We start from the raw sequence: 19,572 nt of genomic DNA on the forward strand, positions 1-19,572 counted from the left end.
TATTATAAAGGAAGAGAAAAAGGAAGAAGAAAAGTGCCCTGTATACGGTGGGAGTATACTTAAGAAGAAAAAGCAAAATGTCTGCAAACCAATGGCCTCGACCTTTGACCAATAAAATAAAACCGAGCTATCACTCTACAAACTTAGTTTAACTGCGTTCAACTACTGTTAATTTTTTCTGACCTCTTGCCTATAACATTTCACTGCTACGGATACGACAGATGGCGCCACTTGTTTCAATACCGACTTGTCCGAGAACTGCCCCACAGAAAAAAGGCGCGTACCGTGTGTGCCACGCGAGTGATTAAAATCTACACATGGATAATCAGTTTACCAATGCAGGTACGTGCGTCGTAGCCCCTCTTGTATCCAGGCTTGCAGTCGCACGTGTAGGACCCGGGTGTGTTGACGCAGTTCGAGTTGATGGAGCATACCCGACCGGAGAAGCGCGTGCACTCGTCGATGTCTGCGCACAAAACGAGAGATACAACGGCACTGCCTCTGGTGCTGTTCGTAAAAGGCCTCTGCTGTCTCGCCTGTGTGAATGGCTCACCTTCGCAGTCTCTGAAAGAGTTCATGCGGTACCCGATGGGGCACTCGCACTCGTAACTTCCGGGCAGGTTACTGCAAGTTTGGTTCTCCCGGCAGTCGTGGGAGTCAGTGGCGCATTCGTCAATGTCTGCATCAATGATGAGGAGGAACAGGCGAAACAAGGTATGGATTCAAGCGAACGCATCTTACACCAGGTGCGCACCACAACGTTTCAAACCGCAGAGTAAAGAAAGGTTTCAGGCTTAGCGCGCATTCCCTACGACGGCATTATAAGTTTTCTGCGTTTAGAAAAAGGACAAGTTGTTTGGTTCCTGGCGCTACTATTGACCACGTGGTATAAAATCTTACCAAGAATTTCGCTACGGCAACAGTTTTGATGATGCGCATTAACGAAAAGGTAGCCACCTTCTTCAGCCTACCGTAATTCGAGAGAAGCTCGAAGGCAGCGAGTGGCATTTCGGTTGCTTACGCTCTCTACTCAGGTGCTAGCGAGGAACAAAACAGATTTTTCTGAGTTAGTCAAGGTCGCTTTTAGTGCTTCACACTGTTGGTCTAGTTGGTTCACGTCGTTGTTGGTAATAAAAAAAGATAGCGTGACGTAGGATGAGGGCGAAAAAAATTCCAGGGGGGTGGTGGTGGTGAAAACATTTATTAATCATAGAGAGAGGTGTTGGGGGTCGTGACCTGAAGGGTCACGCCCTTACAACCACTAGGTGGGATGCCTAGTCAGGCACACCATTGGCGTTTGCCGCAGCCCGGGCGCGCTGCGTTAAGGCCCTTTGGGCCCCAAGGGTGCAGCAACCGGACAGGGTCGCCTCCCAGTCCTCTCGGGTGGGGTTCGGGATAGGGGGTAGGGATGGGTTCTGTGCACTTAAGCCTGCTTAGGTGCCGTAATGCGGAAGCATTTCTCTCAATGCTGCCGATTGTGCTGCTGCGTGCTCGTTTTTTCATGCCTTTGGCGTTCCCAAGTCGTAACCGCAGCGGTGGCCTAGTCGTTTGAGCATCCGCCTCCATACGGGAGGTGAGCGGTTCGATCCCCAGTGCCACCGGGTACCCACCGGTGATACAGTGGGTACACGCTTTCCACGCTTTCAAAGCAGGCTGTTTTTATTCTCCGGAAAAATGGTTTTATTCCGTGACCCCGAACTGTCGAGCGATAACTATTCTTCAGTCTACTATAATTTTGCTGTGTTAGGAGTGGTCCGGGTCAAAATTTGAGGTCACCATCGTATTAAGCGCATTCAAACTAGCCTGGATATCGATTTTGTTCTAAATCCGAGAAGGTCAAATCTCGGGGGTGGGTTGGGCCAAATTTTGGGGTGGGGTGGGCCAATGTTGGTAGTGACCAGGGCCAAATATCGGGACACCATGGCATCGGCCATAGTCAAGGTATGCTTCGGCATCTGACTTAAGACTGTAGCTATGAGTCGCTAAGTCCGAAGGGCATATGAAGGTCAGAAGAACAAAAACAGAAACTCGAGTTTCTGCATTGAATAGAGCTGTCGTTCGAGAAGAAGCGAACTCGATGGGAAAGCGCGGAGGCAACGAGAGAGTGAGAGGACGCCGAGCGGCCAGACGTTTGTTTGATGCCGCAGCGCGGAAGTGTGAGGTGTCACGTGACCGACGAGCGGCACGGATGTAGCTGGTATCACAAGTGACAGACATACAGCGGCCACCGCAGCGCCAGTGCATCGGGTCTCCTACTCCTGGCGTCCTCTGCAAATTAAAGTCTGAAACGTGCAATACATTTCGGTGCCCCTGAAGTTAGTGACGTACGCGGCGACCGTTTATATTTTCCTGTCCTAGCTGGTCCCCGTTTCTGCTGCCCTCCACGATGTGGTCCCCGGGAACAGACAAGTTTTGAAGGAGATTTTCGCCGCTAGATATGACCTAACAGAGCTGTAGTGATAAAAGCCGCATCACGGAACGTACCGAGGCACTGGTTTCCCTGAGGGTTCGGCACGTAACCTGGAGTGCAGGAGAGAAGGCTTTCGCAGTGGTACGAGCCCGCGGTGTTGATGCACCGGTGGTAGCGGCCGCACAGGGTGCGGTTGTGCATGCACTCGTTGATGTCTGCGCAAGAGAGGATGGTGAAAGAAATCACGTTGAACAACTACCATGCTTTCGGAGTAAAAGAGAAAGTAGGCTTAGGACTATTTTATGCGCACTGTACGGCAGTTTTTTTAATTTTCTTTTTGAGACGGAACTTTCCTGCTCCATTTTTCAAAGCTAACTATGGAATCAAACTTAACTCTAGCCGGTTCATCTGGTGATCCTGTCGAGAGGCGCATGCAAGTGTATCATGGCAAACAACCATTTCGGCACACACTACACTAAGGCACACACCTAAAGCCACACTAAGCGAATCAGCTTTAAAAAAAATTATCAGTTTATGATATTTACCCAACCCGCCGCGGTGGCTCAGTGGCTAAAGTGATCGTCTATCGAGACGGTGTACACGGGTTCGAACCTGACTGCGGCGGCCGCGTTTCGAAGGAAGGAAGGAAGGAAGGAAGGAAGGAAGGAAGGAAGGAAGGAAGGAAGGAAGGAAGGAAGGAAGGAAGGAAGGAAGGAAGCAAGGAAGGAAGGAAGGAAGGAAGGAAGGAAGGAAGGAAGGAAGGAAGGAAGGAAGGAAGGAAGGAAGGAAGGAAGGAAGGAAGGAAGGAAGGAAGGAAGGAAGGAAGGAAGGAAGGAAGGAAGGAAGGAAGGAAGGGAAAACTTTATTTTCACTAATGCTGTTTCCTGCGGTTTGGGGGCATCTTCAGAGACGTCTTGGTTCTACCCCCAGGAGCCTTCTCTGTCGAAGTCGTCCGCCTCTAATCAACGGTCGGTTGCCCTCAGTCCAGGGCTCCGCTGTCCACTGCCGCCCGTTGAGCTCGCTGTACCAGATCTTGTTGGTCTCTTCACAGCGGTCGCTGAACAGCAGAGTCTACCACTGCTCCGCACTCGGGTTTTGTATTTTGGGGACCACGTCTATGTTTTGGCAGGCCCATGTGATGTGATATAGAGTAGGTTTTTCGTCGCACCAGGGACATTTGTCCGCGTATATCGTAGGGTGCATTTTGTTTAGTATATGTAGGTTTGGGAAACAGCCTGTTTGTAATTGTCTCCAAGTGACAGCTTCCTCTCTGCTGAGAGATTTGTGCGGTGAGGGATATCGCATTCTTCTGCCTCTATAGTTTTGTAGTATGGCCGAGTATTCCCTGGGGGCTGGCGCGAGTTCCGCGGTCTCGTCGGATGCTCGGAAAGTAATGTATCCTCGAGCTATACTGTCGGCCTCTTGGTTCCCTGCCACCCCAACGTGCCCCGGTACCCACACAATTTTGTGTGTAATCTTGTCGTTTTGTTCTTCCTGGTTTTTAATTCTGTCGCTCGCTGCGAGGAGTATACGGAGCGCGTGACGACCTATCCTGCCATTCATGTAATTTCGGCAGGCTGTTTGAGAGTCCGTGAGTATTGTTAGCGACCGCCCGGTTCTATAGCCCTCCGCCACCGTTAGAGCAATGGCTACTTCCTCGGACTCTGCAGCTGTGCAGCCTCGGAGAGACGCGCTGGTCATTTCGCGTAAAGACGAATCGACCACCGCCGCCACATAGATTTTGGTGTCTCCTCCTCTACAAGACGCGTCTGCATACACGGTCGTGGCTTGAGGAGGCGGAACGCTAAAGGCGCCCGTGTGCTGTGCGATGTGAGTGCACGATAAAGATCCCCAGGTGGTCAAAATTATCCCATAGACCTCCACTACAGTACCTCTTTCGCTCTTCTTTCACTCCCACCTTCCTCCCTTTCCTTACGGCGCGGTTCAAGTGACCACCGAGATATGTGAGGCAGATACTCATTTCCTTTCCTAAAAAACCCTTCCAAAAAATGTTATTTCCCCTCCTGTCCTTGCCCTACCAGAAAGAAAAAAAGAAGAACAAGGAAAAAGAAGTCGAGTACTGTGATTGTTAACCAGTCTAATTAGCTTTGCCTTTTGTGGCGAATCGCATAAAGAAGCGTCAAATAGCTTCTCGCCAATGCCTTGTATTTACAGAGCAAAGTCTGGCCGGATTCAATTACAAACTTTGGCTCTTTCTCTTGCACCTTCCGTACACCTCACAGAAAAGAAGCACAGTAAATTTGCAACAAAGCATAGTTTATTGCCTCTGTATCTTAGTTCGCAAAGGGTTACGACACCCCTGTCTGCAAAGTTGTCAACCTCGTGCGCATGCAGAATACACGTCGCGTTCAAATATACATCGGTGGTTGTTCACACCGTGCTTAAGCAATTCCTCGATGGGCCAAAATTCCCCGTTTCGTATGCTCTCTCTGGCAAGGCACACCGATCACAATTTCAGAGCGAAAGCTCTACTTCAAGACCGGAACGGCAAAAAGCTGGGCCGTCGGTGGGGCCTTGACGTTGACCTAGACCTTGACCTTTAATAAATAAATATTGCCGCGACTGCTATTCGAACTCGCGGCGGCGCGAACATATCAGCTTCGCTGCCCACTGCACGAGAGCATTATGCTATGGCCGCAGTTTTTTCCTTTATTGCATGGAAATCAATCCCGCTGAACTACCAAATTCTTTACATACACACGTACTACTCCGCAATGCAGACTCACTTTCTCATGTTTTTATACACTGCACTCCACTTAGACATGAAACTTGCGTGATACATACCCATGCATCAAGAACCGGCAACCATTCATGTGGCCTGTCCTGCGCAGCATAAACCCCCGCACCAATGCGCACTAATGACTGAACATAGACGGACGAGGCAGTTCTGCGTGTCGACCCATCATGCGGCTTTTCCACAGGCTAAAAAGCCATATCAGTAGCCGATTACGTCTCGTGTTAAACTGCAACAAACTATCGAGCAGTACATAGCACGTCGTCGTCTTCATCAACTCCCGTCTGCGTGAGTTGACTTTTAAGGCGTGAACAGATCAGATCAGCTTAACCTCGATCAGAGCTTAATCTACGTCTAATATTGCCGTCAGACGTGCCGACGACCCAGCAAAGCAAGACCGTGAGCCAATCAGGGTAGAAACATTCTTTCGCACGTCTACTCGGTTTAACAACGTTAAAACCCTTCTAATGTTTTTAGCTTTTTTGTCTCCTATTGGATTAGCTAAATTGCCCCGTTGGTACGGTGCGGTATTACGCGTGCGTATGCTCCCACCTGCGCAGCGTCCGAAGCTGTCGCTCCGGTGCCCGGGCGGACATTCGGTGGCCTGGCAGCTGCCGTCGTTATGCCGCCGGCTTCCAGGAGGACAGGTGCGCCGGACGCACCGGAAGGAGCCCTCAGTGTTGAGGCACTCGAAGTCGCCGCCGCAGTTGTCGGTGCCCAGCGCGCACTCATCGTCGTCTGCAGATAGGGACGTACAGAGCGCGACGCAAGGGAAGTTGTAGCAACGCGAATACTTGCTGCCACGGACAGTAACGAGACAGTGAGGCGAGGAAAAAGAAGGGAAAAAAGGAGGAGAATGAAAGGCAGGGAGGTTAACCTGAAGAAGAAACCGGTTTGCCACCCTGCACTGGAGGAAAGGGATGAGGGGACCAAAGATGAGGGAATTAAAGGGAATACCGGGAAAATGAAGGGAGCATGCGAAATCAGTAAGCGTGCGGTGAAATCACAGTCCACCTTGCAGAGGTGTGGAGGCAGAGTAATTAGACGGGGTGCGGAAAGTCAGTGAACGAGAAAACTGTGATCACCAAAGGTTGGAAGGCAGACGACAGCGGCACTTAGTTGAAACTAACGCTACATGTTGTCTAGGATGAAACCAAGAGAGTGTAGTTGGCGAGTCGAAAAGCACACCTGAGGAATGCATTTGAAGAACCATTGCAGACAGGAACATCGTTATAGCCCGTTGCCCGTTTCTGTAATGTATCCTTTTCGTAGTGTTGACAATTTTTAGCCACGTTATTACCTGAAGCAATCATGTAGGCTTTTAGACAGGAAGTCGATGCCCAAAGACTTCGTCAGAGAGAATGGGAGCTGTGCAGTCAAGGAAATCCTCTCGGGTGTTAACATGCTAGCCGCTTCCTGGTATTGAAGTGAATTTAGCGCGAAAACGGGACACGAGGAGGAACGACAAACAACACGTCCTGCAACGCTTACCTCGCTATGCAAGCATCCCTAGGCACGGTGTCCCTACGTTGTGCGACTCGAAAGTGTTGTTACCATAAAACGTATGTTCTCTGAGGTTTGACAGCTGTCGTCCTCAAAAGATGCCTTGAATAGGCAATAGCGAATAGCTCCACGGATGTACGAATCTTCTGGAGCTAGACTGCATGAACCCAGGCAGATTCAGAAGTATGATGGGAATTTTGGCTAGTCGGAAACTGTTCACTGTGAAACTTTGCTACGCACAAGACAGGCGGGCTTTTGTAAAGTCACACCACTCTTCTGCATTGATCTGGTTTTCTTAATAAAAAAGTCAGTTCTGAGTCAGCGCACTTCTGTGTTGCATTCTTGTTCTTTATTATGGTTCGCGCTGTTCTATTCACAACAAAAAGGCCGATTCCCTCCAACAGGTACGGAGGCGGCTAATAATACAAACGGTTTAACTGCCACAAGAGATGATCCCGGCTTTCCTTTTACCATAGCGGCGGTCAAGTGGTTTTAGCATCCACTTCATATGCAGGAGGTGCGAGGTTCGAACCCCAGAGCCGCCGGGTACTCACAGATTCTCCAGTGGGTAAAAGCTTTACTCTAGCCTGGTGCTCTACCTTTCTCAGGTGAAATTCTTTGAAAAAACTGCGTACATTTTAACCCATTTCGTGCGTACAAAAAGTACATTTTTCTTGGGGCTTGCAGACCAACCTGCCCTTACGCCTTAATCAAATCATCATCGTCATCAGGTTTCTTTTTTAATACGGGATGTGTATGGTCCAGGTGTTTTATTTTCACAGGATGCGATAAAAAGAAGGAGAACGCGCGTACCTTCACACTGTCCAGTGGCGTGATTTACGGTGTAGCCGGTGCCACAACCCGAGCTGCGGACGCAGGTGAACGATCCCGGCGTGTTGTCACATCGGAACCCGATCTGGCAGTTGTGGCCGCCGGAATTGCACTCGTTCACATCTGTGGGGGAAGCCAACACATAGCACTAGCAGTTACCATAGTTGCGCACTGTATCTGATCTCTGTGACGATTTATACCGATTCCTGGCATTTCCGAACGTTAGAAAAAAGTTTGGAAGATGAAGTGGTCGGACCAAGAAGGGAGCATATCGAAGGAGCTCTTGCCTTTGCAGGTTCCCGAGGCATGGTCGCGTTTGTATCCATGGTTGCAGGTGCAATTGTAGCCGCCTTGGAAGTTGCGGCACACTTCGGTGCTGGCGCACGGCTCTCCTTCTTGGCACTCGTCGATGTCTGCGTGCACGAGATCACTGTTATCTCTACGTACTGTTCGCAGTATAAGCCCCACACCATCCGCTAACCCAAACGTAATCCAAGCAACTGGGTATTCTCATCCGTATAGCAGTGAAAGTGGCCACCGGCACACCCGCCTACTCCACAACCCGCAAGCTCCTACAATTAGGCCTCCCCAATACGATCGACAACCTTACTGAAGTGCATAAAATAAACCAGCCTGAAAGATAAACGCACTCCTACGCGCAGACATGTACCGCAGCAACTCGGGCGTCCGACCACCAAATGGTTCTGGTGAATCTGAAGGAATCGCCCCAGAACCAACAGTCAACATCTCCGTCACTCCAGTACCGAGAAACAAGTATCCGCAATTTCACGGTGAAAGGCGCAATGCAAGGGCAAAAGCCCAGCACCGCATCTGTGTTAACAATGAAGGAACCCTATACAGGGACGCTGCAACACATCCTACGACATTAATAGCGACTGTGGCGGTGGCTGACTGGAAGCGTGACATAGTAACTACAACCACAGTACGCACTGGAAATAGCACAGAGGTCGATGAATGCGCCATAGCAATGGAAATATGAACATGGCCTCCCGAATAATTCAATAATTACCATCATTGTCTCGCAAGCTGCCTGCCCCAGATACGCACAGGCACACATCTTCCCTACCACGCGTAGAATTATACATCAAAGCCGCACAATCCCAAAAAGCCTGTCTCGTATGGGCACCTGTGCATGTGTCTCTCCCTGGCAGCGAGGCAATGAGCGCGTTCATGTGACAACAAGAGAACTTGACCTCTGGCCACCAGTGGAAGGCCATCCCAACTCTGAGGAGGCGGAGCCCGTCCCTCTCATCTATTCTCATATACTCCATCATTACCGACTGTCCCGCAGAGAATACTCACAACTTCACAAAAACCTCCGTCAAAAGGCTGTGGCCTTATGATGCCCGATCCAGACTAACATTTCCCCTAACCTTGCTCTTAGACACTCCTCTTACCGCACACCCTGCAAAGTGCCATTTTGCGACGAACATCCAGGCCCCTACCATTTCACATAGCAATACCTCCTCCTGTCTTAGCATACCCCACTAGAGCACTGCACGGGCCTTAATCTGAGGCCCGAGCCCGGCCCGGGCCCGAGACCTGAAGCCCGCGCCCGGCCCAGGCCCGCGGCTACAAGCCCGGGCCTGGCCCGGGCCCGCTGAATTATCGCGCTAGCGAGCCCGGCCCGGCCCGTGAATCCCGGAGTGAAGTCCAGCCCGGGCCCGGCCCGGCCCGTTTCACAGTAACGCCTGAGATATACTGCTCACTCTGAGCAAGTAGACTGCTACTAGACCTACAAAAAACTGGCCGACAAAGGTTCTGAAAGCACAGTTTGGCTTGCAGAAAGTTGGTTCTTTTTAATCCAGAAGGAAGTGATTAAGAGCAGTGCTCGCCAGGCCCGTCTTTTGGACAGTGATCTCGTGTAGGTGCGCAATGAAAAACTCGGAAGTTCCGAGAGCCAAAGAAAAAGGGCTGCATACATGCGTAATGGGCTACTTTGCATTCTCCCATGATTTAATCAGTTATATTTTGCCGCCCGCAAAGTATAAACATTAAAGCTGCCTATTAAGCAGTGGGATGATATTTTTTTAGTGAACGCAATCTCACAGGTAGAACTCATAGCCGAACTGGTCGCCTTTCAGCAGAAACGAAAAGCTAAAAGGCTGCCGCGTGCAGATAGAGGAGAATTAAAAGATCACACCACCAAGACAGAGAAGCTCTGCGCGAGTCCCCCTGTTCTACGTCACTACAGTGAGGTATGAAGGGATAGATTGGCGGCGGTGTTACGTCACTACAGTGAGGTATGAAGGGATAGATTGGCGGCGGTGAGCGCAATCAACACGAACTGGAACGCTAACAGGAATACCACTGGAACGCCATTGCGAACGCAAGCAACTCGAAATGGAACGCCACTGCCGAATGCAGTGGCGTGTCGTTGTGGTGAGTATTTCACGGTGTGTGCTTGAAGACTATAAGCGTCCTAAACTAATATATTCTTCCCGAATGCATTTCTAATAGTGTATAGGTATGTTTTGGGATGACGAACGATCAATGGCCAATTAAGGCCGGTTGAATTTTACCCTCATTGCGCCGCGGCGTACAAATAAGGAAATAAATAAGTCAATGAATAAAGCTTAGTTTTTTTCTCAGCGCGTAATATATGTCATAGTTCATCCGTGTCGCTGCTTCAATGCCGCAGTTGTGTACTTCACTCTACAATAGTGAATGAAAAGTCGGAGACCAGCCGTTTCTGTACGGACCCAAGCCCGGCGCGGGCCCGCAGCTTTAAGCCCGAGCCCGGCCCGGGCCCGCAACTTCAGGCCCGGGCCCGGCCCAGGCCCGGCAAAACAAATCATGTCCCGGCCCGGCCCGGCCCGCGGGCCGGGCTGGGCCCGGGCTTTCGGGCTGGCCCGAGCCCGTGCAGTGCACTATACCCCACATCCCACCCCTCCCCGTCCGAGTAGGAAGCCACCCTGTCTAGCAAAGCCCTGGATGGCCAACGCGAGCTGATTCCACGAGCCATCCAGGATACCTACGGCAAATGGAGTCCTGTACAAAGGGCTCCATCCTCTGGGGGCCTTTCTCCAACCATTGTTGATAACAGAATTTCCTCCATCTACGCATTACTATCCATTCCATTTTGTGTCGCTAAGAGAAAATCAAGGAAAAATTTTCCCGGTTTTACCGCTGGCTTGTTCGCGCTCAAATTAAGTGAAGAGGTGACAACAGCCAGCATGTGTGCACCGCAAACCAGTCTGATTGCATTAGAAAGCGTCTATGCAAGCGTAATACCAATACAGACGCAGCTTAGGAATGGCTCTTCAGGTGTGCGGAAGAGTAGAATCATTATTTAGCGACAATAAGGCCACCTTCACGAGGCTGCTATCATCTGAATAGCGTCCGCAGTGGTCGCATCAGCATCAGCAAAATTAGAGAATGGATGGCAACTACCTAGACAGAATATTTTTTCGGCAACCGCCTGAACAACGACGATGAAAGTGAGTCTAGCGCAGAGAAACAATATTTGGCGGAAATCTCGTGGAGAACGTCGTCCACGCATGTTTCATTGCGCGCGCACTCCCGTAATATTATTTTTAGATGTTAAGCAACGTAGATGCAGAATAAAATCATTTCAGGAATATCTCGGCATGGATTTGAAAAAAAAAGTTTTGCAGAGTTGCCCACAAACTTTTAGGTCTTGGAAATAAAAGAGATGCTCAGTTGTTTTCGCACTGAAAGGTGTGTTTTACACGTTTTCACACGCCTAGCCCATCGCAACCCGCAGTGCCCGCCCGCACAAGCAGGAAGCGAAGAGGAGAGCGAATAAATGCAGATTTTTTGTCGCTTTTTTGTCCCCAACACTTTGGTCAGAACTTCTGCAAATGGGCAGTGCATGTAGTACGCAAAACTAGTGATTGATGAACTAATAGAGGAATGCAAAGATAAAAATAAAATACAACCTGGAGTGAACGTAAGTCCACTGCAGTGAGGAAGTCAGAAAGTTTGCTGGGAATGTGAGGCCGGTGGCTGGCGCTAAAAGAAGCAAGTGGAGCTCATTAGTAAATGCCTTTGTTGTGCAGAGGGTCCAGCTTGGGTGATGATGATGATTATGACTATGACAACGGCAATGATCAAGAGCAGCGCAATAATTTACATTCACCTGTATTCGACAGCAGAAAGTTTTCTCTGATGAAGTCTCACAAATTCAAGATATTACAATCATTCCAATGTCATCGACGACGCGACGCCGGCGGTGAAACGAGACTCACCTCTGCAGGCTCCCGTGTATGGGTCGAGCCTGTATCCGGACCCGCAGGTAGTGCCACCGTTTCCACCCTTGACCCCGTGCCTGTTAGGGTTGGAGTGCGTGGTGTCGGCGCGCTGCTCACACAGGTAGCTGCCCCTCGTGTTGATGCACTGCAGGTGGCCCGTGCAGCTGTGCATGTACTCCTCGCACTCGTCAATGTCTGAAAGTTCGAAAGGCGAGGAAGCCAGGAGTCTTACGTCACAGTAAGCATCCTGCCCCACTCCACCCCGCCACCCGCAGCACAGACGGGCGCAATTTCGCCTAATTTATCGCGTGGCAGATTTAAAGCATAAAAGAGGGCCAGTTGAACTGAAAGAACGTTCCACTTCCTCGTGGACTCATCATCATCATCATCATCATCATCATCCTGACTACACCCTCTGCAGGGCAAAAGCCTCTCCGATGTCCCTCCAATTAACCCTGTCCTTTGCCAGTTGCGGCCACTGTATCCCCACAAGCTTCTTAATCTCATACGCCCACCTAACTTTCTGCCATCCCCTGCTACGTTTGCCTTCTCTTGGAATCCACTCCGTTACCCTTAAGGACCAGCGGTTCTCTTGCCTTCGCATTAGATGCCCTGCCCAAGCCCACTTCTTCCTCTTGATTTCAACTAGGATGTCATTAACCCGCGTTTGTTTCCTCACCCACTATTCCTCTTGACTATTCCGCATAAAAATTGCGAACCGGTCACAGGATGCGCTAAACACAAAGTAAGAGTGCCCAAACCGGTAAAAGGAGCAGGTAACCATGGCGTGCACCTTTGTTGAAGACTGTGACCGGTCCTCACAGCGCCACATGATCTGTAGCGAGCCCTATCCTTTATGCTGATTGTCATGGTCCACCATCTTAAATGCGTTATTTTAGAACCTTCCTCTTCACAGCAGGACTGCTTCGCCCAACTTCCTTCTTCAGTTCTGGAGGTAAGTCTTCCCCTGGGCCGTTCATACGCTGGAAGATCGGGAGATAAACTGACAGCATGATAGACTGTGCGGCCAATAGTTAACTGCACCCAGAGCGCGTACTGAAAGCTCCTGTGAAGAACGCAAATGAAGGAGCAGTTCAGAATAAAGGATCTGGATTACGTAAAGTAATCTGGCCTCTCGCATTTCGCCTAGACTTGCCGGATTCTACTTGCTTGCCAAGTAACGCAACAAATAAAGCAAATTCTGAATCCCAGCATTGACAAAACACAAACAGAAACTACAGCGCAGTTTCTACCCTCAACCTATTAGCTTTTCATGGGGCAGTCACACGTTAAACACGTCAACGCTTGCGAAAACTGCCATGTAATAGTGCGTCTTCTACTATGACTCTCACCCATCACCGGCTTGTTTAGATAAAGATGGCAAAGTTAGCCTTGAGTGAAGCTCGCGGCGCTTGTTCTGATAACTACCACATACATCATCCGGGATTCAGTGCACGCACCAACAAACTCTGTTTGGAATAGTAGCACTCTCAATGAATAAATAAATAATTCTTCCACATTTTAGGGAGGGTCTGATATGCAGGCTTCCAGACCTAATGTTTTTCGAACGGCTTGTGTCACAAGTCTTCGTGTAAAACAATTTTTATTTCGGAGAGTATGGCACAGGATTGATCAGGCCGTAAGCGGAAACGCGGACGCTGCTTTTGGAGGAAATCCGCTGAAACAGCGCCTACTCGCCTTCGCAGCGGCCCGTTTCTGAGTCCCTGCGGTATCCGCGTGAGCAGCTGCCACTCACGGCCGGCACGCAGCTGAAGCTGCCCACTCCGTTGACGCAAGTCTCGTCTGATGCGCAGCTACTCAGCCCTTCGGCGCACTCGTTGATGTCTGCAAAATGTAATGCGCCAATGCTCTCTATTTCTGCGATGCAATTTCAAAAGGATAAAGGTTAACTCTTTCAGGGTTACGTAGTGCTGAGAGGCTGGATCTATGAAAGTGAAAAGGGCCCTTTCTAGTTCTTTGAAATCTTCAAAACAACAATCACGATATTCGTTCTCGTTGCAGTGCAGCAAATAAAGTGGGAAACTCTAGAGGCCACACTTACCTGGGTACACGTAGTTAAACCTAGTTCTAAGGAACTTCAGAGGGCCCCGTGATTACTTCGTTAAAGCCATAGCTTTATTATAGCTCGTGTTGACCGAACTTCCAGGAGGAATTGTCATTCCTTCGTTATACACAGTATTTTGTTATAAACCATTTCGTTATAACGAGGTTCGACTGTATACTAATCACCGAAAAATGGCAAGCAGGTGCAAACAAGTGGAGAGAAAAGTTCCCGCTTCTACAAGATGCAAGAGGACCTCTTTTGCGATGTGGGCTCTTGCTGTATAGGAAAGCTCGTGGGCGACTGATAGGCGTTCCGCCTCGATGTTATTATGAAGAAACATTTTTGCTTCAATGCGGCGTTTTCTGTGTGCCCTAGAAATCCAAATAAAACAATACTAGTTTGAATAAATATTTGACGAGAGCAGGTAGACGACGATCTGTAGGATGTAAAAGTAACCGTGAGGCTGTGATGTCGTCACACTCAGATGCCATTGCATTTCGAGAACCTGCTCATCAATTTTCGACACCATTTTGTGTTCAAGGGCCCACCGAGAGAATATGGCTACTCAAAAAAAAAAGAATTTGAATATATATTTGCAGAACAGTTTGGGAATGGTAGGAACAGCTGTAGTTTCTCAAGTAACAATGTGGATGTATTCAATGGTTTTTCGCAGGCACATGCTTTCTGTACTCACTCACGTGTATGGGCACATCAAAGACTATATTACCATATTTACTATATTCTTAATATACTATACATTCACCAGGTAAAACAGTGCATAATAAAATGAAAGAAGCATGAAATTTAATGAGGGTGACAAGCGCTGATTTTGAAAAAAAAAGATTTGACAAACTAAACGCGAAGAAAAATAACGGAAAAAGCGCTTCGTATGCTCTCCAAAGGTTCTTTGTCTAACGTTGCAACCACTAATACGACTCTATCAGCAGTGCCATCAGCGGCGGCATGCATCTTCATACGTTGTTGTTCCTTGAGCTTTCTAGTATGGTTGTGACAAAGTTAAACGACAAAAGGACAACAAGGGCACGGCGTGTACAAAAAAAAAGCAGATCGTCTTGAACATTTAGTTCCGTGGGTAGTGCTTTCTGTACATGGCACCCCGGCCTGCGTTAGTGTTGAATAGTACACTTGACAAATTGACCACTACTGTGGAGCCTGGAGTTCTTTCGTCGTTCACCGCAGGTGTCCACAGGATGACACCTGCTTGCGTATACGACTGCTCCCGCAGGTGCCGAAGGAAGGGCCCCAGTGGCCCATCACTGGAATTCCCAAAGCGATGCGGCAAAGGGAGAATCTGGGAGGAAGTGGCTGTAGCGTGGTGACCCGGTCATGCAGGAAATCCCCGCGGGGAAGAGTAGCAGTCCCATGCGATGCTAGCGGGGCAAAACCCAGATGGCACTTAAGTCATCCTGGCGCAAAACGGCACGCCCGCGTGCAGAGACCCACCAAAGCAGTTCGTCCAGAAGAGGCCGTTCCTGCTAGCGAAACCTCCCATAGTACCAAAAGCTCAGAAGCACCACCAAGCCCGAGCTGCAGCCGCCGTCACCTCCGAGCGCTTGGGGACACCCGGATCAACCCGCAAGACAAGCAGCCAGGCTTGGGTCTGGCCATGTTCGGCCGGCGAAACGAAGTGCCACCTTTGCATCCTTTGACCTGTGCGTCGTATCTGAAGCCGGGTTGGCAGGAGTGAACACGTGGATTCTTCGTGCAGCTGTAGCTGCCCGGCGTGTTCACACAGCGTGTCCCCCTCTGAGGACACTCGTACACGCCTTCAGCGCACTCGTCGATATCTGCAATGCAAGAGCGAGCAACCCTCAGTCAACGAGCGCTCTTGACTGAATGGCTCGTCTGTCGCACCATTCTCTCTTTCTTTCACATCAGTTCTCTTCGCTGAAACACGTAACATTTGCATATGCATAAATGGAGTAGAGTAGCCGGACATTATGCACTCATTCGAGTACACGAAAAATACTGCTTGGACGAATTCGCGTGTTCTTAGTCTATGCAGTCAGCACGAAAGAGTCTGGTAGAACTTATACCTCAATAGCAAAAAAATTTTGAGTGCTCTCAAAATTCGTTTCTTTCTCCCGATTGTACAGTGGCTTGATGGGATTTAATCATCTTCAGCGAGCACAATGAGGTCCAGAGATGTTTCAGTTAAATGGCTTCGTAGGGCGTCCTGATTATTCTTCGCACCAAACAGTTATTGACATCCTCGTAGTACACCTCATATGGTGGCGCTCAGTTCCGGCCCCGGCGTCACTAAATGGCGTGGATCATTAACTGCGCAAAAGAAATTGATTTAATCACTTATTATAATTTTGTAGTTTATTATAGTTGTTCCAGCTGGTTGCGTACAATAGAAAACACTCATTGTTTTGTGTTGATTTGCGAAGTATTCATATTCAGTCGCTGTACGGCTGAACAATATGCACTTGTATTCCAGCTTTAGATCAGGCTGAACGCTGAGGAAAATTATTGCTTTTAGCTAACTCTTTCTGGAAATTTGGAACCTTCAAGGCACTTTGCGCGCTTCAAGGAAGAATTACTGAGGTAATAACAGTCCAAAATGCATGCTCATGTGGATTCTACCTCTCATTTTTTTATCGAAGGCAGAAAAAACCCACAGAAGTCAACTGATAACGGCTTAAAATTTTTTTGAGCTCGCCGTTGTCGAAACTTTCTGTGGTAAACTTACCGATGCAGGAGCGAGTGTAGCTGTCCATGCGGTAGCCTGATGGACAGGGAATGTTCTCTCGACAGCTGTAGCCGCCATTGGTGTTCTCACACCTCTGTGTGGACCGCCTGCAGTTATGAGTGCCTTCCCGACACTCGTCCACATCTGCGACATAGCGATAGAAAAAAAAAAGAACATTGAAAGCGTACGCTGTCATTACCGCCCTGCAGAGAGAAAATTCGAACGCAGGGCTTAAACGTATCATCCGCAGAGTGCCCAACCCTTTGTGTTGAAAAGGCGAAGTTGTTTTTGCTTTCCAACAAATACGATTACACACATTTGCAGTAATTTTCCTGAAGTTTTCACAACCGGTAACACTGAAGATTTCTGCAGGCTGTCACGAGTTTTCCTTAATAACAATCAATACATGCTGTCCTCTTGTGTGTGACAGCATCATACGGAAGTCTGTTTAAAGAGGGGAAGAGCATCACATGGCAAGTGCACTTTCTAATTAGTGAACTTTCCGCCATAAAATGAATACACCATTATTTTACATTGATCAACTTCCAGCACCTCGCTACCTATTGCGAGCTGCTGTTCACAATTAGTATAGAGGCGCTTGAAGTGGTAGCGGAATACGTCTACTCAGGGCAGGTAGGGACCACAGATCCGTACCAAGAGAGTGAAAGAAATAGAAGAATAAGAGTGGGGCTCATTTGGCAGGTAATCTCAGATCATGAATGGCAGTTTACCAATGTCCCTAACGAGAAAGCAGTACAACAGCTGTATCATACCGGCACTCTTTTATGGGGCTGAAACGAGGAGCCTAATGACAAGTGTTCAACTTAAGTAGAGGGAAACGCAGAGAGCTATGACAAGAAAAATGATACGTGCAACGTTAGGAGACAGGAAGAGGGCAGATGAGGTCAGGGAGCAAACACGGGTTAATGGCGTTCTAGTCGCAATCAAGAAGAAGAGAGAGCTTGGGCAGGGCACGTAATGCGAAGGCAAGATAACTGGTCGTCGTTTAGGGTAACGGACCATATTCAAAGAGAAGTAAAGCGTAGCAAAAGGCGGCAGAAAGTTAGGTGTCCAGATGAAATTAAGAAATTTGTGAGGTTAGGGTGGCCGCAACTGGCAAAGAACAGGGTTAACTGGGGAGACATGGGAGAGGCCTTTGTCCTGCAGTGGCCGTGGTCAGGCTGATCATGGTGATGAAGACGGACATGCAGAAGAAAAAAGGACCGGACGAAATTCTTTTTAGAGCGCAGCTCTTTGGCGTCCGTTCCTGGGTTTCGCGTCGTCGTCGGCGTTGTCGTCGGCCTCGTAACCAGCTCCGCCCCCCTTTCATCCCCCCAGCGCTAGCAGCGACCGACTGATACCGCTGGATGCCGCTGACGCCGCTAGAGAGTCAAGATAACGTGACTGCATAGAACACCGTCGCCGACATGCAGAAAGAGGAGGAAAGGGTCCCCCCCCCCCCCCCCCCCCCCGCCCTGTTCTTGTGTGGCGGATAGGGTGCTCTTCAGTTGCCGACGCGCCGGTTATTTCACGTAGGCCCCGGCACGTCGACGAATACGTGACCACCTTCCCACGGCTAGACCTGGTTCTTAGCGCTGCGGAAGCGAGGGTATCATATTGTTTGTGTCGGCATCGGCGGCGTTGTCCCTGAAACCAACTCCGCAGCTGGGGTTGACTCACTATCGAAAAGGTGAAACAGCTTATTTGCTGCGCTCAAATTTCGCATTAGGAAGTAACGTAATCGTCGGTAATTTTTTCTTCTTCTGCTTGCCTGCCTTTTGGTGCCACCACATTACGGGTCATTGCCAACTCCCCTAAATGTCTATCCTTTTGCCATTTATTTATTTATTTCTCTCCTTCCTTCCTTCCTTCCTTCCTTCCTTCCTTCCTTCCTTCCTTCCTTCCTTCCTTCCTTCCTTCCTTCCTTCCTTCCTTCCTTCCTTCCTTCCTTCCTTTCGTTCTTTCTTTCTTTCTTTCCTTCTTTCGTTCTTCCTTTCCTTCTTTCATTCCTTCTTTCCTTCTTTCTTTCCTTCTTCCTTTCTTTCTCTCTTTTTTTCTTTCTTTTTCTTCCCAAGCAATGCATACTCGAGTTACCAATGGGAATAAAAAGAAGCCCTTAAATAACTTGAAAAATCCATTACCTACGTTCATTCGACAGAGCAGTGCAGATATCAGTTTACAAATTAAGGTGACATGAACGTGAAAATTACAATAATCCTCAGAAGAGTTTGACGGGTATATTAACAAACTGAGAAAAAAAGAAATGAGAATCAAGAAAACCTACCACACACTTTGCAATTATTTTCTCCCAACTTACGTTTACCTTGCTTTTATCCTGCCTTTCCTCTAGACTGGTACCCCTAGGAAGTGAAGCGCATGATTTTAGAACCAACATAGTGGTGCGTGGCTATTTATGCAGCCTGAGCTATATTAACGATGACCTTAACGACTGCATATTACAAGAGCTGTGTTGTGCAGTCATCGTTGCGTTGGTCAAATGTTTAGGGGCGTTGTTTTATGGTTGGCGCTACCGAACCGTCAGGAATGCCAAGTGCACGACATCCATCTAAACTAAGCAGCTGGATCGCACGTCTACATACCTTGGCATCGTCGAGTGTGCGGGTTGAACCGGAACCCGCGCGGGCACTGGGTGTCCCGGTCGGCTGCCCGAGTGGTTGGCGTCTTGCAATGGAAGCCGCCGTTCGTGTTCACACAGAGCGCTGCCGAGCCACACGTGTGGCTACCGTACTGGCATTCGTCGATGTCTGGAGGTGGACGAGAGGCACTCTGTCAGCTATACGGCAGCGAACGCGCATACTCTGGCTATACACCGGTCAGCAGTTCCTCATAAATGCCAGGCATGCTCTGACTACAAAGAACAACACTTGTGACTATGATGATTGCAAACGCTTCGAGGAAAAATACAATGCGAACCACTGAACACGCGACTCTCGCGTCCACTCAGTCTCAAAACCTCTAAAGCACTCGTTTCATTTTGATTCGGTGTCTGTTTCGAGCAGGGTGATCAGAAAGGCTTGGGTTAGAGTCATCTTACTC

The 19,572-nt window shown here is 49.1% G+C and overlaps 1 protein-coding gene across 5 annotated transcripts in view; it reads right to left on the reverse strand.

Moving 5' to 3' along the window:
* LOC149358966 (uncharacterized) overlaps nucleotides 1-19,572 on the reverse strand; it is a 44,512-nt gene that overhangs the window by 8,331 nt on the left and 16,609 nt on the right. For 4 of the 5 annotated variants that reach the window (XM_089571133.1, XM_089571132.1, XM_089571134.1 and 1 more), the window contains 11 exons: nucleotides 19,116-19,280; nucleotides 16,516-16,659; nucleotides 15,455-15,607; nucleotides 13,433-13,579; nucleotides 11,732-11,929; nucleotides 7,787-7,912; nucleotides 7,482-7,622; nucleotides 5,718-5,903; nucleotides 2,485-2,625; nucleotides 554-679; nucleotides 335-466 (listed from right to left, as the gene is read on the reverse strand). In XM_089571133.1, the coding sequence (XP_089427259.1) occupies nucleotides 335-466; nucleotides 554-679; nucleotides 2,485-2,625; nucleotides 5,718-5,903; nucleotides 7,482-7,622; nucleotides 7,787-7,912; nucleotides 11,732-11,929; nucleotides 13,433-13,579; nucleotides 15,455-15,607; nucleotides 16,516-16,659; nucleotides 19,116-19,280 (1,659 nt within the window). The remainder of the gene's footprint in view (nucleotides 1-334; nucleotides 467-553; nucleotides 680-2,484; nucleotides 2,626-5,717; nucleotides 5,904-7,481; nucleotides 7,623-7,786; nucleotides 7,913-11,731; nucleotides 11,930-13,432; nucleotides 13,580-15,454; nucleotides 15,608-16,515; nucleotides 16,660-19,115; nucleotides 19,281-19,572) is intronic. The other variant, XM_089571137.1, reaches the window with a different exon arrangement.

Source organism: Amblyomma mixtum, chromosome 2 (genome assembly GCF_055824585.1).
Source record: "Amblyomma mixtum isolate Tamu chromosome 2, ASM5582458v1, whole genome shotgun sequence".
Lineage (NCBI taxonomy): Eukaryota > Metazoa > Arthropoda > Arachnida > Ixodida > Ixodidae > Amblyomma > Amblyomma mixtum.